The 22,008-nt window shown below is 38.5% G+C and overlaps 1 protein-coding gene across 4 annotated transcripts in view; it reads right to left on the reverse strand.

The window, feature by feature from the left end:
• CYLD (CYLD lysine 63 deubiquitinase) overlaps positions 1 to 22,008 on the reverse strand; it is a 46,800-nt gene that overhangs the window by 16,338 nt on the left and 8,454 nt on the right. For 2 of the 4 annotated variants that reach the window (XM_073307652.2, XM_073307653.2), the window contains exons 2-12: positions 21,167 to 21,819; positions 20,395 to 20,697; positions 18,982 to 19,087; positions 15,773 to 15,871; positions 14,571 to 14,687; positions 10,808 to 11,187; positions 8,604 to 8,769; positions 7,184 to 7,325; positions 6,541 to 6,663; positions 4,872 to 4,963; positions 3,600 to 3,666 (exon numbers count right to left, since the gene is read on the reverse strand). In XM_073307652.2, coding sequence (XP_073163753.1) covers positions 3,600 to 3,666; positions 4,872 to 4,963; positions 6,541 to 6,663; positions 7,184 to 7,325; positions 8,604 to 8,769; positions 10,808 to 11,187; positions 14,571 to 14,687; positions 15,773 to 15,871; positions 18,982 to 19,087; positions 20,395 to 20,697; positions 21,167 to 21,673 — 2,102 coding nt within the window. In that variant the 5' untranslated portion in view covers positions 21,674 to 21,819. The remainder of the gene's footprint in view (positions 1 to 3,599; positions 3,667 to 4,871; positions 4,964 to 6,540; positions 6,664 to 7,183; positions 7,326 to 8,603; positions 8,770 to 10,807; positions 11,188 to 14,570; positions 14,688 to 15,772; positions 15,872 to 18,981; positions 19,088 to 20,394; positions 20,698 to 21,166; positions 21,820 to 22,008) is intronic. The other 2 variants (XM_073307654.2, XM_073307655.2) reach the window with 2 other exon arrangements.

Genomic DNA, 22,008 nt, shown 5'->3' on the forward strand with positions numbered 1-22,008 from the left:
CAGTGCACGTGGACCATGAGGGGGATCCACATGTACAAATACTTGAATAAGAAAACCATTTCACACCATTCCCTTTACTTTTAAGTGTATTTTCATTTTTTATAACAACTTCATAATGCTATGCACTTTTCAGGTTGCCACAAATAAAAGCTTAAAGGGACATGGTCAAGTAGTGGATAAGCACAGGTAGAGTTAAGGAAAAGGGTGTTTTATAAAAAAAACATTTAAAGGAATAGAAATATTTTGATTAATGTTTTAAAAATGCAGGACAATGCATTGCTGGAAACACCAACAGAAACACTTTCAAATGCATGAGTATCAGAAAACGAGACACACCAAGGCAATTTTTACTCTGAAAGCTGAGTGAAGGTGCAAGTAGTAAGATAGCAGAAAGACTGAAAATTACATCATAAGTCATATCATACTCTCCTGCAGTAAGTCTTCAAAAGGAGCTTAGTAAATTAAATGTTCATGTTGGACAGATTGACTGACTAACGCTCCCATCAGGGAAAAGGGGTATGAGAGAGTCCATCATTGGTCTCTAACCCCATAGATCACAGGGAAAGGACATTATTGAAGAGCTACTTCATCACACTGCTGGACTTTCTGCCTAGCCAGCATGGATTCCTGAGGACACAGTCATTAAACTTCTTTGTCTGTGCAATAACTGCTACCTTAGAGCACAGATCAATGCTGTAATAAGCAGCATTAACTTCTTCCTGGATATAAGGAGGATTCTCAGAGCACAAAACTCAAAGTTGCTGCTATCTTGCCTTGCCCTACCCCTTTCACAAACTGCCTCAGTGTTCCATCTTTATGAAACAGGGACAAAAGGCATCTGTGAGGTGCTGCAGAAAAGATAGGTAAAAGGCAGGCATACAGCAGAGGCACTCTTCCTCACTTTCATTTAATTCTCCAGCCCATCCATCTGCTTGTGTGTGGAATATGGCGCTCCAGATTAGCATGTATTGCATTTTAATAAAGTCTGTCACTAGGAACTCTGATAAAGATTACCTCTGTCATAAACATAAAGGGGAGGCTAACCACCTTTAAATCTCTCCTGGCCAGAGGAAAAACGAGGGGGTGGGGGGAAGGGACCAAAGGGTTCTGTCTCTGTTTTTTCTTTGCCCGGACCAGAGCAGGAATGCAAGTCAGAACTCCTGTAAAGGGCTAATAAGCAATCTAGTTAGATAGGCGTTAGATTCGGTTTTGTTTAAATGGCTGAGAAAATAAGTTGTGCTGAATGGAATGTATATTCCTGTTTGTGTGTCTTTTTGTAACTTAAGGTTTTGCCTAGAGGTATTCTTTATGTTTTGAATCTGATTATCCTGTAAGGTATTTACCATCCTGATTTTACAGAGGTGATTCTTTTACTTTTTCTTCAATTAAAATTCTTCTTTTAAAAACCTGATTGCTTTTTCATTGTTCTTAAGATCCAAGGGTTTGGGTCTGTGTTCACCTATGCAAACTGGTGAGGATTTTTATCAAGCCTTCCCCAAGAAAGGGGGTGTAGGGTTTGGGAGGATTTTTTTTGGGGGGGGGGAGGGGGGACGTTTCCAAGCGTGCTCTTTCCCTGTTATATATTTGTTAGACGCTTGGTGGTGGCAGCAATAAAGTCCAGGGGCAAAAGGTAAAATAGCTTGTACCTTGGGGAAGTTTTAACCTAAGCTGGTAAAAATAAGCTTAGGGGGTTTTTCATGCAGGTCCCCACATCTGTACCCTAGAGTTCAGAGTAGGGAAGGAACCTTGACAACCTCCTTTGAAAGCATGATTTTTGTCTTTTCAGTGTTCCTTTAAGAAAGCACAGCACTGGGTATTCTTGGGCTTAAAGCATTCTTAAAATTTTGTTCAACTATAAAAACTATACTACATCTATTTTAATGTGAATATCCGAAATTCCCAAACTGTTAAATCTGGAACATCCACAATTTCTACAGATTGATTAGGCAAATCATCATAGTTTAACAGTGCGGAAATACTGCAGTATAGTGGGCCAGGATCTTGCATGTTACATTCTGAAAATATTCTCTATATGGACTCAGTTTTTCCTTATTTTTTGAGAGAGGAGGGGAGACAAAAGCCCATGAATCTGGGCTAGGGTAGAAATAGGAAGAAAGTAGAGGAAGCATGCTGCGGAGCTGGCACACTCTCTATCTTTTCCCACAACTTACAGAAGCTTCTCTGAAGAAGCTCCAAAGGAGAGGGCTAGGAGCTGACCACAATAGGTTTAATAATATCAACTCAAATCTGAAGGGCAACTCAGGAAAGTTTATTGCAGAGCTTATGGGGAGAAAGGGATTCCCAGTGAAAGAAGCCCTTGAGAAATTCCTGGCAACAAGGCTGCTGCAAGAGATGTATTGTCAAGGGGCCACAGAAAGGCAAGGGCTAGGCAACAGCATGGAAGCAATAGGCCCTCCATTGCATGCCCAAAGACATGCAGATTTAGGGGGCAAAATCTCTGCCAATTCTATGTGGGGGTGAGGGTGAATAAACCCCCAACATCCTATTCCCAAAGAATGAATATAAAACTCCATGAGTTAGATTAGTTCTCTCATCCTGCCTTAGAAAGAATAACTTGCATAGGGGAGAATGAGGCCCTACAATTTTATAAAGAATTATTTTTAATAAGGACTGCATGTGTTTAACTTTGAAAGAAATAAGGAATCAAAATCTTCATGCCTCCTCCACAGCAAACTATTACATTTTTCCTGAAAAGCCATAATATTTTATGTCAGATTCTACTGCTTAAGATTGCTTCAAAAAGTTGTTCCAAAAGTAACTGGCTACACAGTAAGGGCTAGATTCAGAATTGCTCTATGGGCCCTGTGGGTTAGCTATGCTGGTACAAAGGGGCCATAAAAGGTCAGGCACATAAGACAGGGGCAGGTACAACAAACAGGGGCAGGAGACCTTTACACCATCCCCAGGGAACCAAAAACCTTGACACAAAGGGCTTTTAGGAGCAAGCCAGAGGCAGCAGTAGGCAAAGCCAAAGCAGCAATATGCTTTGCTGATACCCCCGTCGTGAGACGTAAGCTGGGCCCCTCTGGTTTCTGCCCCTGCTTCCCTCGCAAACCAGTCAGGAATGCCTCAGGTTGATGCAAACACCAGTGCTCTTTATTTACAGCTGTTTCCCACCACCGCCTTACTACTTACGTACAGGTTTTTCACAGCCAAACTTTGCCAGCAGCAGGCCCCGGGCCCGGGCCTGCTCTGCCCCACCCAGTCCCAGTCCCAGTCCCAACCCTTCCCTGTGCCTGCCTCTCTCCTCCCCTAGCTTTTATAGCCCCTAACTAATAAGGCTGGCAGCTGTTTCTCTTTGCCAGGCAGGCACAGGGCTCTTCAACCAGCCCCAATCCAACCCCCTTGATTGAGGCTGGAGTGGCAGGGGGATGATTAAGCTCTCCTTACTCAGCACCCTGTCACATCCCCAAATGAGGCTGAAGGCAGTGTTAGCAAGGAGCATAATTTAGACCAGCTTTAAGGGTGGAAGCCCTTTTTTCAGCTCCTGCACTGGCACTAGCATCACTGGCAGAATAAATCTGGCTGTGAGAGTTCAACATGTACATTTTTATTGCTTAGTCAAAAGAGCATTTTACCTTATTTTTAACAGTGGCTCTACTCTTAAAATATGATGAAATAAAATATTCAAGAATTCTTCTGGATCTGGACAAAAATAAAAGTAATAGTAGCATGTTAAAGCACATACCATCTCCAAGACTGTTTTCTGTAATAAAATTAAGCAGCTTTATTCTAATTGGAACAAAAAAACCCAACAAAACATTCAATTTTAGTAGCATCGTAATTATGTCAACTTATCAACTGCCACATTTGGGAGCACACAATCCTCAACTTCATCATCTACTAAGCACCAAACAGAACCATAAACAGATGAAGGCTAAATTCTGGATAACAAGACTTACAGATGAACAAAGATATCCTACTCCAAAGGGAATTATTTGACCCTGTGAAATTTTATCCTGAGAAGATGGAAAAAAGCTACCACCAGCAGAGGAAATAGAAAAGTAATTACAGTATCTGCTAATCGATGCAAGAAATATCTACAGTGGTAATCATTTTTACTTTGTTGGTGCGTCACAGCCTCCAATTTAATATTGATCAGACAGACAGACATCTGCTATCCAGATCTCAATATCAAAAACAGTGGGCGTGTCTTCTTATCACTCCTAATTGAAGGGATTATTAATTTGCTTCTAGCAGGACTTGCAAAGTGCATGCTACTTTCCCAACAGAAAAGAAGGAAATTAGCTGAATAGTTGAGCAGTGACTGGTCACATCTTGGTAATAAAATATTGTGATTGTTGATTTTTTAATATATTTTACAGCTAATTAGTCTCAAACCTGTAAGTAAAAGTCAGCTAGTTTCCCTCACAACATAGGTGAGTCTTCAGGAAAGACCTGAAAGCAGAAAGGGGAAGGGCTTTATGGAGGAGCTCAAGATCATTCCATGAGGAAGGTGCTGGCCTTCCTAAAGAAAGTTCTTTTTCCAACCTCTCTCATGGTCTCTGGTTTTTTTTCATATCAGCCTTGGACCTCCTCTGGCTGGTGGAAGAAGTTTCCCCTTTGTAATACAGGGAAGGGGGGGGGGGGGGAACCAAAAGCTTAGATTCTGCAGAAATTGCTAGTTTAGGCCTCCTCATCAGCAGTAGCTAGCAGGAGAGTAAATTCTTCAATCTCCATCCCTAAATCAAAGTTTTGATACTATAGTGATGGGTGCTACAGAAAAAAAAAAACTCTGTATATCTTAACATAGAATATGTAATTAATATATTTTTTCGGTCCCTTCTTATAGCAACTACTAGATATCTAGAAACAAACAAACAAACAAAAAAAAACACCTCTACAATTACCTTTTTCCTCAGAAGTGAATCCTGATGCAGCTTCAACTTTTTCAAGTATTTTCCTCAATTTCATTATTTTCGTGGCACACACATATCCGTAACTACATTAAGAAATTGGTTTAATAAACTATTAGCTAACCCTTTTCATCAAGTCAATAGAGAAGAGAGACTTAATAACCAGAAGCTAGAATACAGACTATTTGCTCAAAAAACTTTATTTCCCTTACTGACTTTTATAGTATCTGGCATTCCCCTCATAAATCTAAATGCCAGACCTCTTGTATTCTGCAGCACAATGGACCAAGTTCTTTATCATTGCCACAGTTTTCTATGACAGAGTGCTGCTGAATTCTGAGGTGCATGGACATTTCTGTGATCGCTTCATGTAAATTCAGAGTTTTATAAAACATGAAACAAATTAGTTTCTTGTGTTATTTTCTTGTGTTACACACATTTCAGTTTTGGAATAGTTGTCAATTTAACTTGCACTACCCCACCATATTCAGTATTCACCAAATTTTATGACAGTACACAACAGCATTGCAGAAATAGTTCCAGTTAAGAGTATTTCACTTTTTTCTGAATGCAAAAAGCTGCGTTTGAAACATGGAGGTGGTTGAAGTTTTGTGAATTAGAGAGGAGACGTGTCTCCTCTTTCTATATTGTGGGAAGGTGTAGCGAAAAGCCTTGAAACACTGGGGGCAAGGGGAGACAAAAAAACAAAAACAAACAAAAAGTTTTTAATTTTCTGTCCTAGCAATCATCTGAGATTTCTTTGGCTGGAGATAGATTGTGCAATCCATTCTCTGGCCATGGAATCACAAAATACACCAGTGGTGTGCACGTCTTCACTTCTAAGAGTTCAAAATCCAGCATTTTTCTTCAAAGGAAGAAAGCTAAAACTTTTACAAAGAAGCTATTAATGGTAAAACCAAAGTATAGCTTCAGAACTATAACCATTACTAATTAATTATGTTTTCATAGACCCCAGTGATTTTTTTTGAACTAAAGATGAATTTATAATCCCCACTGCATATTGCTATGTATGTCCTACTGTAACATTTCCTTTGTTCTATGAGCCTCAAACTTCTCATCTCTACTCATTACCTTTGAATTTCTCTTTTAATATAATTTGCTAAATGATTTATTTCAGTGTATGATATACCCACAAAGCAGAATTTTCTGAAACTTTTTAAAACCAGTTGTGATCGTTACTAATGACTAACGAGGAAGAGAAGAGTCCGTCTGAATCACACAATCCTAAACAGAAGAGAAACTGAGGCACAACTGTTTTTCATGCCATAGTTATCAAGATGTTGGGTAGTTAGAACAATCTGTCTATCCAAGTCACCATTGGTGACTACTACCACTTATTTTGTGCCAACACATATGGTTTATCTAAAGCTAGAGACAAGTTTGTTTCCAGTTCCAGAAAATGGAAATGCCAATATAACTATGCCGTCTTACATTTTTTGTAAGATCATCTGCAGTTACACCAATTAGATTAAAAATCACCAGAGCAGTTTATCCTCGCTGCCTTACAATAGCAGTCCTCAGGAAGGAACTTTTCATTCCCTTGACATACTATTGCACATAGGTATAGGTATTTATGAAATTTATACTAGACTGGAGACTCATTGGCTACTTCTGATACAATGTTTTCTATGCAACTACTTACATCCGCAGAGGGTTTACAATCTCTGTCCTTAGCAGCTCTTGAGTTTCACTGTAATATTCTACATCATTCTTTTCTTTTGGTCTAAGTAAAACAGTGTCCAAAACAGAGCTAAAAGAAAAAAGGCTGAAAGACAAAAAAAAATTATTTTCATTCTGTAAAATGCTGAGGAACATAACTAAGTCTCAAGACAAACCAATGAAGGCCAGAGGAGGAAGTAAAGAACAAAATCAAGCAAAAATAAATTACTCCACACCAAAGAAAATAAAGGTAGAAGACAAGAATAATGACTGGAAACCATTCAAGAATTCAAATTAAACATTTCATGTTAGGAAGTTATTTAACCCACTCAGTGAATATCACAATGTATAGTCAGGAGCCAATCCGGCCCTGGTGGGTTCCATTCAATTGAAATGAATGTAATCCCTACACTGGCATAACATGTACAATAGTTATTCCACTATGTTCATCTCCAGTATGTAATCATATATATGTATTGTTCATTGCACAGCAATAATGCAAAACATTCAATACAAATTAGTACTCTGCTACTCTATTATGTTTGTAACATTTCTCCTCACCCACATCTTTGAATTCAGTTGCACAAATTAAAAGAAATTAAAAACAAAATTAAAAAAAACCTTACCAGAATAAGGTGGAGTCTAAGTAACAGGAATTGTAATGACCCTGGATACCTTTCTTCTTTCCAATCATGGTCTCTAAACCTTCTTTTTCTGTTTTTGGAGGAGTGTTTTCTTCTACTACTTCACTTAAGTATCCTCCAAAGGCTGAAAATATTTTTTTAAAGTTACTTAAAAGCTTCAAAATTTCACCTCCATCAAGATTTTTCTATAAGTGTTTTGTAGACAACATATTGCTTACTTTAAAACCATTCTTTCCCTATACTAGAAAGGGAGACAAGGTTGGTGATGTAACATTCTATTGGACCAATTTGTCTTGAAGGAATGTACAAACTTTCAAGCAACAGAGAGCTGCTCTTCAGGTCCTGGAAGGAAGCAGTGTGGCATTTATTGTACTATTTATTCTCAGTGAGTAAAACACATTCTGCAGCAATGGTGCACAAGTCCTTAAAGCCCCACTGATGTCCTACATTACCACACTTGGATTGAGCCCACTACACTGGAATAGTTTTATCTAGTGTGCATAAATGAATTTCATCCTAATTTTTACATATTTTATTTAAACCATCTTAAAAGGTACAAATGTTTAGAAACTCTCTCTCTTTGCCAAAACACATCTAGCACAAGATCATCAAGACAGTCTGAATATTTTGCATCCAGAGAATATGCCTCCACCACATACACAAGCACTCTTTTCCATTTAATAAGTTGTTAGTATTTACATGCTGATTTTTTCCCCTCTCAAAATAAGCTGTATTGAAGGAGAATGGAAGCGGACTTACAGGATCTGAACCAGATCATATATTGCTGGAGTTGCAAATGTAATTGGCTCAACCTGCATCAAGGGAGATTTAGGAAAAAGGTTCTAGCTATAGAGATAGTTAAGCATCGAAACAGGCTTGCAATGAAAGTTATGGAATCCCCATAATTGAAGGTTTTAAGAACAGGTTAGACAAACACTTGTCAGGGTGTCCTACCTCAGCACAGAGGACTGGACTAGATAACCTCTTGACATCCCTTCCAACTCTACATTTCTATAAAACTCGCAGCAAGATTGCTGCTGCCATCAGTAAAGTGAGAAATGCCAAGTGTAATTAAAAACTTCAATTTCCAATACATTTCACAATTTACACACTGATCTTTGTCATATGATATATAAGACTGCAATAGGAAAAAGCTTCAACTTTCTTAAAAGTAGTGGTAGAACATTTTTTTTGCTTTAAAGTCATTGACGGAATAATTCACAGAAAAATGTTAAATTGTGTTCTGTGCATAGTACTCTCACCAACTACTAATCAGATTAAGTAGTGTTTGTACAGCCTTTTAAATGGTATGTATTTCTAGCTGACTACTGCATGAAGAACCAAAATCAGAAAGAATGTTACTTCCACATTAGTAAATAATTGTGAAGGACATGTTCAATACCTAGAGAGTTGCAGCGTTCAATCTGGTTGGGAACAGGCTGCAGTGACGCAAACCTAGAATCTGGCCTGCAGCTCTTGAGTTTAACAAAGAGAGCCTTTTTGGGGGCACAGGTGAAGTATCTAGTTCCTTTAAATGTTCCATCTGTACAGCTGGCGCATTCATCTTCCTGAAAATGAAACAGAGGGGATTTACCACTTTTTTTTTAAAAAACGGAAAAAAATGCATGCAGAACTACTGTCCTAGAAGTCCAATTCCTAGGATTCTGGTGATTTAGGTGTTTGACAAGATATCTATGATAAAGACACCTCTACTCAAGTTTTCTACTCTGCGATGCAAGATTGATTTAGAGCTGCAAGTTGGTATATATGGCTTCAGTTCAGGAGTGATTTATTTTTTAGTTTAATGATAAGACCAGCAAAGCCACATTGCTGTGCCCTTCAACCCCTCTGCAATCAGGTAAGTTTACGGTATTCTCTATGCAGTATTTTTCACCACCATAAATAATTATCGTTTGAATTTTTTCATTGCAGGCTGGGGGGAAATATACCAGTGCAGCTTCTGTAACCGTGTGAGCATGAAGGAAGTCTGAATGTTTGAAGTATAATTCTAACAGGGAACAGAATGATTAAGACTGGAAGATAGCTATTTCAAGGATGCTGTCAAAGGTATTAATGACTATTAAACAGATGTTAGACCTATTGCAGAAGTGTACTATGTGCAAGTCCAAAGGCCAAGTTTAGCCCATGGAGTCACAAAACACAGCCTGCAGATCATTTGTGACTGCAAATATAGGATGAAGGACAGAGTTAATCAGCTACAGTGGTTTTTTTGGTGACAAATCAAAATGCACCCATGTCCTCATCTGCCTCCTCTTTAAGAGGGAAAACATGTTTACCATATGTATACCGCTAGGATTTTAATACATACTTGTGTAAAATTCAATAGAAAATTATTCTTAAGAGGCATCATATTACGCGCACAGAAAATAATTTAGTTGCTGCACAGTCACAACCAGGTCTACGACTACCATAAAAATATCAAAATCATAACACAAATCTGCATAATTCTGCTGCAACTGTGGCTTTATTTGAAATTTGTGTAATTGGCCTTGTAAGTAGAACTGGTTGGGAATTTTCGGCAAAATGGTTTGTCAATGACAATGCTAATTCATCAAAACTGAAAGGGGAGGCGAAAAAACAAAAACACTTTTTCCAGTAACTTTTGTCAGGAAAGATTTCTTGGGACACTCAAATGGGACATGAAAGACTCATGGACTGGAACCTGGGCTCACACATCCCAATGAATACTCTAATCACTTGGCTATAGAGTCTCTCTCTAGCCCAATAAATATTACTCATATGAAGTGAAGACACTCCAACAGGAGAGACCGGGAGAAACCCACCCCAAAATAACCAGTTGCCTTGTGGTTAGAGCACTCTTCATCTGGCAGTGCAAGGATTTGATCCCAGGTCTCCCATATCCCAGGTGAATGCTAGTATATAGTGGTTAGAGCTATTCTGGGGTGGGTGTGTCTCTCTTTTCTCTCCCTTCCTCCCTCCAAAAAAAATTTGAAAAGTCCCAGTTTTGTTCCAAAGCAGAGCAGGACTTGGAAAACCATTTTCTGCTCTGCTCTACCTATTAGGTATGACTTAAATCCACTGCTAAATTCAAGTCTCTGAATATAACTATTAGTTACCGTGGAACTATGGTGGCAATCATTGTGCTAATATTCTACCATCTGGTAACAGCCTTCACATTCTGAAGACTATTACAGACAATATTTTATGTAGGTTGTATTCCCTGTCTTTTTAAAGAGAAAATGATGGATGTCCAGTAATTCACAAATTCTGATGGAGCAGCCTATATAAACTAAGAAACAAATAAAAGGAATTTAAGGCTCTTCTACACTACAAAAATGTATAACTACAACAGTTTTATCTGTAGTACAGAAAGATCCCAACCATCTCATAACTTGGTGATGAAACAGGGCTTTAATGGAGTTATAAAATGATTAAGTCCTATTCAAAAATTTAAACTACGCTGCACTCAGATCATGTGACAACTATATTTCAGCCAAGCCAAATTACTGGTATTTTGTAGAGTACATGGGCTCTGGTCCTCAGTTACAAAACTATTACTTAAATTGCAAGACAGACAGAAAATAGAACTGTAAACAATACGACTGTGCAGTTTGTATTATTTACCAGTTCCAATCCAGCCAATACTTCATTTACTCCTGGGGGCTGACCGATCCAGCGGATTACTCCATAGAAAGGAGGATTTTCTTTTACTTCAGCCAGTGAACCTGCCTCAAGACCATGCAAGTTATTGACAGGCACTACTGTTGATGGACTTTCCTGGGTGGCAGCAGTGTTCAAATCCCCAATAACTGATTGAACAGACAGAGAGAGGGGGCTATGTCCAATAGTACCATTAGTATGAGACGTTTTTGTCAGGCTAAAAGGTAGAGAGTGAAATCTATTTTCGTTAGATAAACAGTTTGTTGGAGGCGGCTGTAGTGGTGGTGAAGAATGACCGAATCCAGAAGATGGGTCGGCAAGTGATTTTGCAGGGTCTTCAGCAACTGTTAACAAAGAAACAAGGGACAAATTAAGTAGCTCACTTGCTTCCCAAAGAAAGGCTCTGTAGGTCAAAAACAGTATCTTACTGTAGCTGTGGATAGAAAATGCTGTTATGATTGGTCCCTGTGCGGGTGCACCAGAAGGTATTCCCTACCACTGCAAGTGGAAACTAGTCACAAATTGTAGAGATACCAGGAATCGCTGTGTAGTGAGGTGGTGTGGTTCCCTGCCACCCTGGAGAGGGACGAGCCCCTCCAGACACCACAGTGAGCGGAGCCAGGGAGCTCTGAGCCCGCCCCCAAGAGTCAGGCGTTGCCCTGGAAGTATAAAGGCCCAACCTCAGGGCTCACTAGGGAAGCAGATGCTGGGAAGGCCAGACGCCTCCGGCCTAGCTCACAATTGGGAAAGCCCAGCGGCCTGCGGAAAACCCGAGGACTGGCCCGACCTGCCCCGCACCAGCTACCCAGAGGAGTTGCCCCGTGCCAGCTATCCCAAGGAATCCATGGTGCTGGACCCCCATGAGGACACCACCCTGACCCAGGTACCTCAAGAGGGGGAGTCTGGGAATAGCCTGGGGGCAGCCAACTCTAGTCGGGTTCTCGCAGTGCTGCAGCCAATGTCAGTGGGTTGCGGCCAGGATCCCCACTGAATCAGTAGCGGGTCTTCTGCTGCTGCTAGGGCCCCGGGCTGGGATGCAGTGGAGTGGGAGGGTCTGCATCCCCCTGCCACCCAACTTGTGGGTGGCAGTCTCCCCCTCTCCTAGGCCCATTGGAACCTAGGGCTTGGGCCTGTTATTATATACTGTTACTGCTCAGCCCCTGCCTGAGGGCCTGACTCACCATTGCCCCAGCCTGACCTAGGCTCACTGTGTTTATCTGTACCTTCACTAAGGCCATAGAGGAAGACTCCCGCAGCCAGACTAATTCCCCGCAAGAGCCCAAAGGTAGTGAGGCGGTGTGGTTCCTGGCCGCCCGGAGAGAGACGAGCCCCAGCTAGCCTCTCTACACGCTGCCTCCAAACACTACTGGAAGTATGAGACACCCGGGCGAGTAGGTAGGGCTAGACCTGTGCTCACTTCCACAGCAGCCAACAGAACTGCTAGGCTCAGAGAAGGGAATTATGCCATGTTGTGCTACTGTATATGGTGCTGTAAGCACATTTTCCCAGTATGCCAAAAAGCTCCAAGAATTGTGTGTCCCAGATGCATGTCTTCTGCTGGGGAAGAGAGTGTCTATCCCTCTTCCTTCTGCACAAGCTAGTATTCAAAATTACATAGCTCTGCTGAAGGCCTAAATTATTTCATTTCATTTAAAATGAAAAGGGGCAGCTAATATGCTATTATGCTTGTGGAGCAACATTTCCCGACATCACAAAACACTGTTCCTTTTGCTTCTAGATTTTTCCTGTATTTAGTCAAGTTTGCCAAACTAAGTAAATAGTTTATAACCTCACATCTCTTCCTAATGGACAATAATCCACTTCACAAAGTTATCACCCTAAATCAGGCAGTGTTTGGTGAGGAGACTCCACAGCATAATGCACCAAAGAGCACAGATTTTCTAAGTCAAGGTAGGGTACATTAGCAGGCAACTATAGGAAGACTTAGTCTAAAGATAAATATAGAGTAGAATTTTCTTACACTGCCAATCTTTATAGCTGTGTCCAGGTGTCACAAATTTTAAGAAATATGCTATGTGGAATGGCCAAAAAAAAAAAAACAGTTGTCTTAATATACAGGTCAACAGGAATCATGGAATGACTTGACAGCTGGCAGTTAGTAACTAGTGTAGTATGGTTCACATTTGCTTGTTATTAACTATAGGTTATAAATATCTGATTTAGGACATCATTTATTCCCTGGGCATATCGTAAGAGTATATTTTGGTTCACGCAGAGATAGGATCTGTCATCTAGTGCTTATGCAGGATAAAGTAACTGACTTGCTACCTGAAGAAACGTAAATAAATCATGAGTAATTCAGTGCTAGATAAATGAGGTCACAAGCAGATGTACTTGTTTGATACTATTTATAAGCGTCTTACGTCTTGTCTCAACTCCCTAGCTGGTCTACGATGCACAACTGGCATTCACAGAGCAAGTAGCAACTTATTCTTTTCTTGTCAGCCTTTCATGTGACAGTATTTAAAAATTCCAAAAACACAAAATTAACTCCTTCATGCTTGTTACATTCCAGGAAACGATAAGTTCTTACTCACTTTAAATCAGAGAAATTCTCTCTCAAACTGATTTTACACTGAAATAATGCATTTATTATTTGCTAGGCAGCCAGGAATGATCTTAACTCAGTTTCATTTTTAAGTTTATTGACTTCAGTGCCTGTTACTGCTGTATGTGCTTTCATTGTAAACCCATGTTTTTAGCAGTCCCCCTCCCCAGTTTCAGCCATAAGAACTCCTTGCCAGATGACACACACCTGTTATGACCCTAGAAGCAATTTCTGGGGATAGTATAAACCTCTGTCTTTTGTTAGACAAGAGCAGAAACTATCAAGATTTACTGATCCTACATGCTTTAGGTATTTCCTTAAAATCAAGTGTGCAGTTTCAAGAAACTTTAGAGATACAAAAATGCAAGTACAATTTTGTTTTATCAAACATAGCTAGCTGATTTTGTTATAACTCTGAACAACTGGTGTACTGAATATGGCAATATTATGATCCACTTAAAACTGGAGAGTTAAATAAACTACAGAAGGATGAGTCAGATAAAACTCCTTTATGTACCAGGAGGAGGTTTGAAGGTATCATCCACATTCAGTGATGTGCCTCAACAATGTCATGTGTAACACGTATAACTCGCCCCCATTTACATACAATGAGTTTGTTACATACCTACCTACCACAGAGTTGAAAAGCTACAATCTTCAAGTTAAGATTAAAGTGTATATAATACCTCTCAGGCAGTGGTGGGCAACCTGCAGCCTGTCAGTGTAATCTGCTGGAGGGCCACCAGACAGTTCGTCTACATTTGCACGGCTGCCTGCAGCTAGCTCCCAGAGGCCCCGGTTAGCCGTTCCCGGCAAATGGGAACTGCAGGAAGGGACGCGGACCATAGGGATGTGCTGGCCACCGCTTCCCAAGGTCCCATTTGCCGGGACGGTCAATGTTAAACTGTTTCGCAGCCCACCAGTGGATTACCCTGACGGGCTGCATGTGGCCTGCGGGCTGCAGGTTGTCCACCACTGGTTAAAGGGGTATTCATCAATGTTTGGCATGATCAAACACAGAACACCTATTTCAAACAGTTTGATTCCCCCCTCCCCGCCCAAGTAACACTCACTTTCCACAGTGCTAATGAACATTTCATTATAGCCTTATGTGAAACAGCATGCATTTGTATAAAAGGGTAACTTATCCCTCATTACCTTCGTCAATATACCATGTGTTTTTTGATTTAGTTTGTGGTTGAGAATCAACTGGAGAGCCATTTAATGTGTAAAAAAATTCAGATCTGTTTCTATTTCCAGGCTCGGAGGTAGATCCTAGAAGAAACAGCATTAATAAAAATCCTGCTTTGTGCTCATTTCATTACATATCTTGTACACAAGCAATCCTGCCTCCCACTTTCCAGGGGCAGCGAGTACTCCTGCAGCAAAGACAACAAAGTTCAAAGCCTGCACTGAGGTAACATTGCTCCTAAAACTATTTTAATTGTCCAAGCTGAAGTTTCATATATATTTATTTAACTGGTTACCCTTTAAATAAAAATTAATTATTCAATTAACTAGTTCAGAGTAGAAGAGCAAACTAAGGTCCAATTCCACACTGAATTCCATGCAGGTAGATCCCTGTGCCCACAGAGTTACACAAACCTCAATGGACATCCATTTAATGTAGGACTGGAGCCGGGGAGTGGGGGTGGGGATATTTTTTGCAAAATATTCACTTTGCAGATGGTAATTTTACAACTTGGCTTGGAAAAAACTGATTTTATTTAAAAAGTTTTTTACAGTTGTGCAAAATTATGGAGGGGGTTCAGAATTTAATGAAGGTAGACACTGAGATTCAAAATGTTAGAGCTTTAACATTGTTAAAAGACAAACTATAATATAATGTGTCAAAATATACACAGTAAATATTCCTAACCAAAACAAATTCTCGAGTAGCATTTTTCTTACTTTTGCCTATCATCAACAGAAGGTTTGCTTTTTTTTTTTTGGGGGGGGGGGGGGGAGGGGGGGGGGAGGGAGAAGCCAGAGAGAAATTGACATTTACCGAAACGTCTAATCTTTCCAAACCTATTTACAACCAACTAAGTGAACCTCCAGGAAAACTGAAGGAAAAAAAAAAAAAAAAAAACCACATTCAGCTTTGTATTCTGCTTCTATGCAATGTATTTTTTTGTATTTCCCTGCCAGTGTTTTTTCCTACAGCCATTTTCATGGAAACAGTTGCTGCTATTCCACACCTGAAGTCTTTATTATGATTTCACAAAGGACTGACTTCAAATGCCAAGGAAGAGCAGATGAACAAATAAATAAATTAAAAATGCTCCCTTTTCCTACAAACATCCCTAAAAATAAAGTAAGAAGGACTGTTTTTAAGAAGTAAAATTACTCTCAAGTACCTGTGACCTTTTGCTTACTATGATTGAATAAGCTTTTGTCACCACCACCTCTTGAGGCAAAGGCAAGTTTGGGAAGTCTCCTGTCCTGTGATACAGTCTCTAGAATAGGCATAGAGGTAGAATTTTAGTTTTTTCACATAGGTGCAAGCATAACTGAGGTTATAAAACTATGCTTATAAGGCAAAAAGTAAGTATAAAACCTTTAAAACCATAGTACAATAAAGCACAGTAAATGTCCCTCTACTACCACTACCAAGAATCAGTAAAATAAAACGATCATCAACATTTCTCTTATTAAAAACTTAAGGCCAAAGATTTCAAGCCTGGGTATACAAGGTCAGAGTCTTAACACGTGGCCCGATTTTCGAGACTACTGGGCACATGCAGCTCCTGTTGATTTAAATGGTCTCTGTGGGTGACCATCACCTTATAGAAAGTGGGGGTTGGATGAGGGGAAAATCAGACTGATTTCATGATGAGTTACCTAAGTATGGCTTTTGTAGCCTAAGTTTAGGCACCCAGATTTGAAAATTTTGGCCTATCAGTTCTCACAATAATTGGATGGGATTTTGAGGTAGGTACCTGAAAGTATTCCCCACTTAGTTTTCGAAGTGGACCAGATTTCAAGTCAATGGTACCTTTTTAAAAAGCGCACTTACAAATGTTCCACATAAATATATTCTTGAAGAAGCAGACCTACAATATATTTTTTTAATATCAGGCCTTTTATGACTACATCTTGGAATAGGTCTGATGTCATGATGAAGGTGTAAGAAACACTTTAATTTCATTGTAAGGTTCTCCCCCCCATTTCATTAACTATATTTTATGTACTGTTCCACGAGACATCCTTTAACATTTCAGACAAGCAAAAAGATAAAAACTTGCATTTTGTAACATGTCAATTTTATGTTTACTGCAAGAAGTTGAAGCATGAAGAACCAAAATGTGTTTCAGAACTATTCATGGGATTTTTCACGAGATTATGAATGAAATTTTAAGGAGCAGTTCCCTGCTACTGGAAAATCTACAATATACACTGCAAAATGAAACTAAATAATAGAACCTTGCAAGATGACAATATAGAAGACAAGACCCCCAAAACAAGCATAACTTTAAATGAAGTTATGCCACAATCTAGCTGCCTCAGTTTTCCAAAATTATATCAATTATACGTTTGTTAGGCTGTGGTTTGTCTTTGTATGTTGTAATGTCTCATATTCTGCATGTGGTCAAAAACCCACTTATTAATTGCAAGCCAATGAAGAACTCTTCCTCCCCTCACCCCCAAGTAGAAGATGTTCTCCCCCCCCTTTACAGAAAGAATTGACAAAAAATTAAGAGAATTAAAAAAAAAAAAAAAAACAGGTCATGCAACAATTTAAATATAATGTTGATTGCATTTCCGCCTATTTTATGCGCAATGCGCTAAATGTAGTTCATTGAAAACAGCAAGTTATCATGCATGCAGAAAATCATTTCTTCTGCATAACATCAGAAGATTTGGAACATGCAACATATCTTTTAGAGTTCAAATAAAAAAAACCCCTCATGTTTCTGAATAGCAGTTCATTTACATTTTAGCAGCATAACCCCTTAGGAGTAGTACATTTAAACACACTTCAGTGACTTCTGCTGGAGTACATTAGCTTATCTCTGCCCAGCCATCCAAAACAACATCCCCTGAAGATACTTGGGATTTTTTTGGAAGGATTTACCATTTTACCATGATAAAGTGTATAGTCCTCTTAAGTTCCAACAACTTACCATGACACAGTTGACAATAAAACTGTATTTAATATATAAAAAAAGACTATAGTCATTCTTTTTGAACTGTTAGGCCCCAAGTAAGCAAGGCATTTAAACATATGCTTAACTTTAACCATGCAAGTAACTCCATTAAAATAAAATAAACTAGACTACACACCTACTTAAAGATAGGCAGGGATATGCTTAAATACTTTTGCTATATTTGGGCATTACACAGCAACTTAGCAAAACTGAGCGGAACAAAACCTAATTTTTGGATGACTAAAAGGTATACTCAGTTGTATTTATTAAGTAAAAGACCACAAATTATTTCTGTACTTTGAAGTCTACATTTTAAAAGCAGAAAAACTAGATTCACTGAGTTCAGGTTTTGTGATATTAAAATTCCTATTCAAAAGCATAAATATGAATGTCGCTAGTAGAAACAACTAAGACAGACCCACAATTTTGAATACTTATGACTTATCAACACTGCTGCAACAAACGTTCTTTACGGATAATATGTGGGAGTCCTTAAGAAACCTATTTTCTGGAGGAAAAACTAAACAGAATCCAGTGCACCCCAAGTACTGCAAACTAAACAAATGAGTAGGAGATGTACATAATGCTTCCATGAGTGGCATTATGTGTCTGTGCTATTTCACACCACTCCTCAGCACGAATGTACTCTTGAAGAACGGTTAGAGTGGGGAGAAGGTTGTAGTTACAGACCCCAGCAGTGTAATGCCACAACTATGCTAGGCCCCACCCCCCAAAATATATATTTTTTTATAAATATATATAAATACTAAAAGTAACGAATTTTAGTTAGGTGTTTACATATTCTAGATCAGAATTTTGATTACCACAGAGCACAGCATTTTGACCAGAGCTAGAAAAATCGCAATTTGAAAACTGAATTTTAGTACACCATTTGTGAAGTATCCACACAAAAAAGGGTTGTAGTTATTGCAGGTTAGTTTGTTGAACCGATGTGAACAACAAACTGCATGCATTCCACAGTTTTAACTTGGATGTTTCAGAAATTAATACTATGGGTATTTGCATTGTGTGATACTGGTAAATCACATGGTATTATTTGCATTGTACTGGATGACCTAAGCTTCGTACTACACAAGAAATTACTTTCTTGTTCCAGATATTCACAATTGCTCAACACAATCTGATGGATGATTAATAAGAATCTTTTCAAGAACGGGTGCATTGCCACCACCAGTACTCAAATATTTATCCACAAGTATTCATTAGACAATCTGCTTCCCATCAAAAATCCTCTCCACTTGAATGGTTATTGCATAAACAGAAGGGGTTGCAGATACCAGGAAAGCTAATCAGTGGGGTATATTTAAAAATATTAATGCACTTATTTTTGCAATTATATACTTTGCACTGATTTACATATTAACTAGCCAGTTATTTTTCAAATCCACAAAGTATACCTGGGATAACATCATTGATATGCAAGAGAAGTGTACTTTCTACACTTGCAAAACTGCAAAGTTGTCTTCCATTGTATCTTCCATCCCAGTTCCCAATAGGATTATCCTAAAAATAAAAAATTAAAGATCTCAAAGTATTATCCAAAAGAAGTATTTACAGAATTTAAAAAAAAAAAAAAAAACACACACACACACACTTGAGAGTTTAGATACAGGTTTGGCCATATGTGGCACAAAGTGGAAAAATGCAAAGTTTGAAAAATAAATTTTTGCTTAGCAACAAAATTTCAAGTATAGAATTTAAAAAAAAGAAAATCCATAGTACACCATTCTCAGAATCCATAAATGTTGGCAACAGATAATGTTCTGCTACAATATTTTAACATGCAATAGACATGTGATCATTAATTAACAGAAGTGCCTTAAAGATAATAAAAATGTGAAAATTGTTCTTGATTTAATACTGGTCATTAATATAGAAATGCCAAAACTGATGCAATTCTTCATGCAATGGCACAATAGGTTTTTGCACCATGGAAGACTCTTATTCTTCTTTTAGTAAGAGTTAAAATATTCCACTTACTTATAACATGTATGGGCTTAAAAAAAAAAAAAAAAAAAATCTTACAAGCAATATAAAAAAAGAAAAAAAGATTACCTCTTCCAGTCCACCTCACAAATATTTCCTGTTTGCATGAATGTGCCATCTACTAAGTTCTCTTTCTGTACTAATAATTAGGTTAGCTAACAAGCACTGGAGCTGTTCAAACTGCTGCTGCCGCTGCAATCAGGAAAGGAAGCACAGGCCAAAACATTTTGCAGGTTCTATCAAAAGCATGGGTATTGTTTATTTTAAGTAAATTTTTCAGAAATTGCTAAGAATAAGTTAAACAAAATGAACATGACAACTAAATTTAGAGAAAAGATTTAGTATTTTATAGATAGGTAAAGTATCGTTCTTCAAAACCTCAGTGTTCTTGCAAATACAGACCAAAAAAAAAAAAAAAAATGATATGCAAACAAACTCGTTATACCAAAATAAAATCCAAAACAAAAGAGGAAAAAGTAATTCAGTGTATTTCCCCTAAAGGCAAAATAAATGTAAAAATCACACTCACAAGCCAAACCATTAGTTCAATAATACCCAAGCCTCATGTGATACCTAACAAAGCAAGTAACGCAGTGGAGGCAACTTAATCAGACTATTCTGCCTAAAAACTTTTGAGTCAAATACTATATTGTTACCTCATGCCAAAAATAGCTGCTGAATGCCATCTATATATGTCAGTGTTGATTTTCCACTTTCCTGTCATTAGCCTCCATCGAAGTAACTTGTAGATACCTGTTTATCTTCTAATTGCATGTACTTTCACTAACACACACGCAAAAGTTATTAAAATCAGATTTTCTTACCATGTCCACTCCAACAACGTATCCTAAACTTTCGTTTCCTGGTAAGACATCACAGAATATAACTGTCCCATACTCTATACCTTCTCCTATCTTCAGAGAAACCCTGGAGTTGATCTCCAAAGGTGGAAGTTCTACCTGCATCGTGTCAACTGGAGCTGCATAATCACTCTCTAGTTCACTGTCATCATCTTCCACCAACTCTAGTTTGTCCAAGGCAACAAAAACTCCACAATCCTCATCGCATCTGAAAAACTGTTTTCCTTGGTACAGTCCATCAGTAAAGCCTTGACCACGACCTTCTTCCTGGATTTTGGAAAGAGAAACCAAAACATTAAAAATACTAATATTTTTGTAGGAATTATAATTCATCATTTTGGAGAAATTCCAGTAAACAATTAGGACCTGATTCAGCAAGGTATTTTAGGAGGTGAGTAACTAAAAGCACCTGAGCAGTCATATTGGCTTAAGTTCCAGGGCTATTCATATGCTTAAAAAAAGTTAGCTATGTGCTTAAATACTTTGCTGAATTGGAGCCTCATTTAATAAAAATAATAAAAACCACCCATAAGTTGTCCTTGTTGCTAGCTGACTTTAATGTGCTGGAAGTAACAAGGCTGAAAATAGATGCTTTGTATAATTCTGTATTCAATTTTAAGTAATTGCAGGGCATCCAGACCTTCTGGATGGATGTCATTTTTTACAAATTGAACTATGTGACAAATTTTGTTTGAGCTAATGTATCAAGCATGCAAAAAAAAAAAAAAAAACTTACCAGTAGTTCTACTCCAAAAAATATCCCTGGTAATAATCTGTCTTGTGACAAGGGTCCCCGGAAGCGAACAACTCCAGGAAATTTATCATCTCCCGACCTCAGCTGTACTCTCACAGGTGAGCCAACATCTATGTGCAGGCCTTTACTTAATCGGCTTTTGCTTTTAAATAGGCTGTATCTTTCCTCACAGCTGGTAATAGCCAAAAGCAACTCAGCTAGTTTCTCATTTATTTCAACAACATCTTTCTCATCCACAAACAGGACTGGATACGGTTGTTCCAGAACCTTTAAACCAATCTGCATTTTCTTGCCTTTAGATGGGATATTTCTGCCGTGTCCCACAGAAGAACGATCTTGAATAAACTGGCTTATACTACCCTTGGGTACTTTCAAAAGCTTTTGATTTTGTTTGTCTAAAACACTGCATTCCTGGAGAAGCAAATAAAAGATACGCTCTTCCCAATAGGATGAACTGGCTTTTTCTTGACTCCATAAGCCTGAATTCATTGTGATTAAAACTTTATAACCAAGCAGTTATATTCAAGAAAGATGATCTGGTGACATAGTTGTACAGGAGTTACAAAGGAAAATTCCTAGAGGATCCAACGTTTAACGATTCTGTGTCGTTAAGGGCTAAATCCAGAAGAGAAAGCCTAGGATAAACAAAAAAACAAACATAACATTAAGTTTGAGAATCACAGTTAAAATTAAGCACAATAAGAATTCATTTTAAAATGCAATCATTTTTCACATAGAGTAAAACAAAAGTAGCTGGGTGACATTGAAGATAGCTGAAAACAGACATTTTTGCAGAATATGTTGTGATTATTCAAAACATTAGA

Source organism: Lepidochelys kempii, chromosome 12 (genome assembly GCF_965140285.1).
Source record: "Lepidochelys kempii isolate rLepKem1 chromosome 12, rLepKem1.hap1, whole genome shotgun sequence".
Classification (NCBI taxonomy): Eukaryota; Metazoa; Chordata; order Testudines; family Cheloniidae; genus Lepidochelys; species Lepidochelys kempii.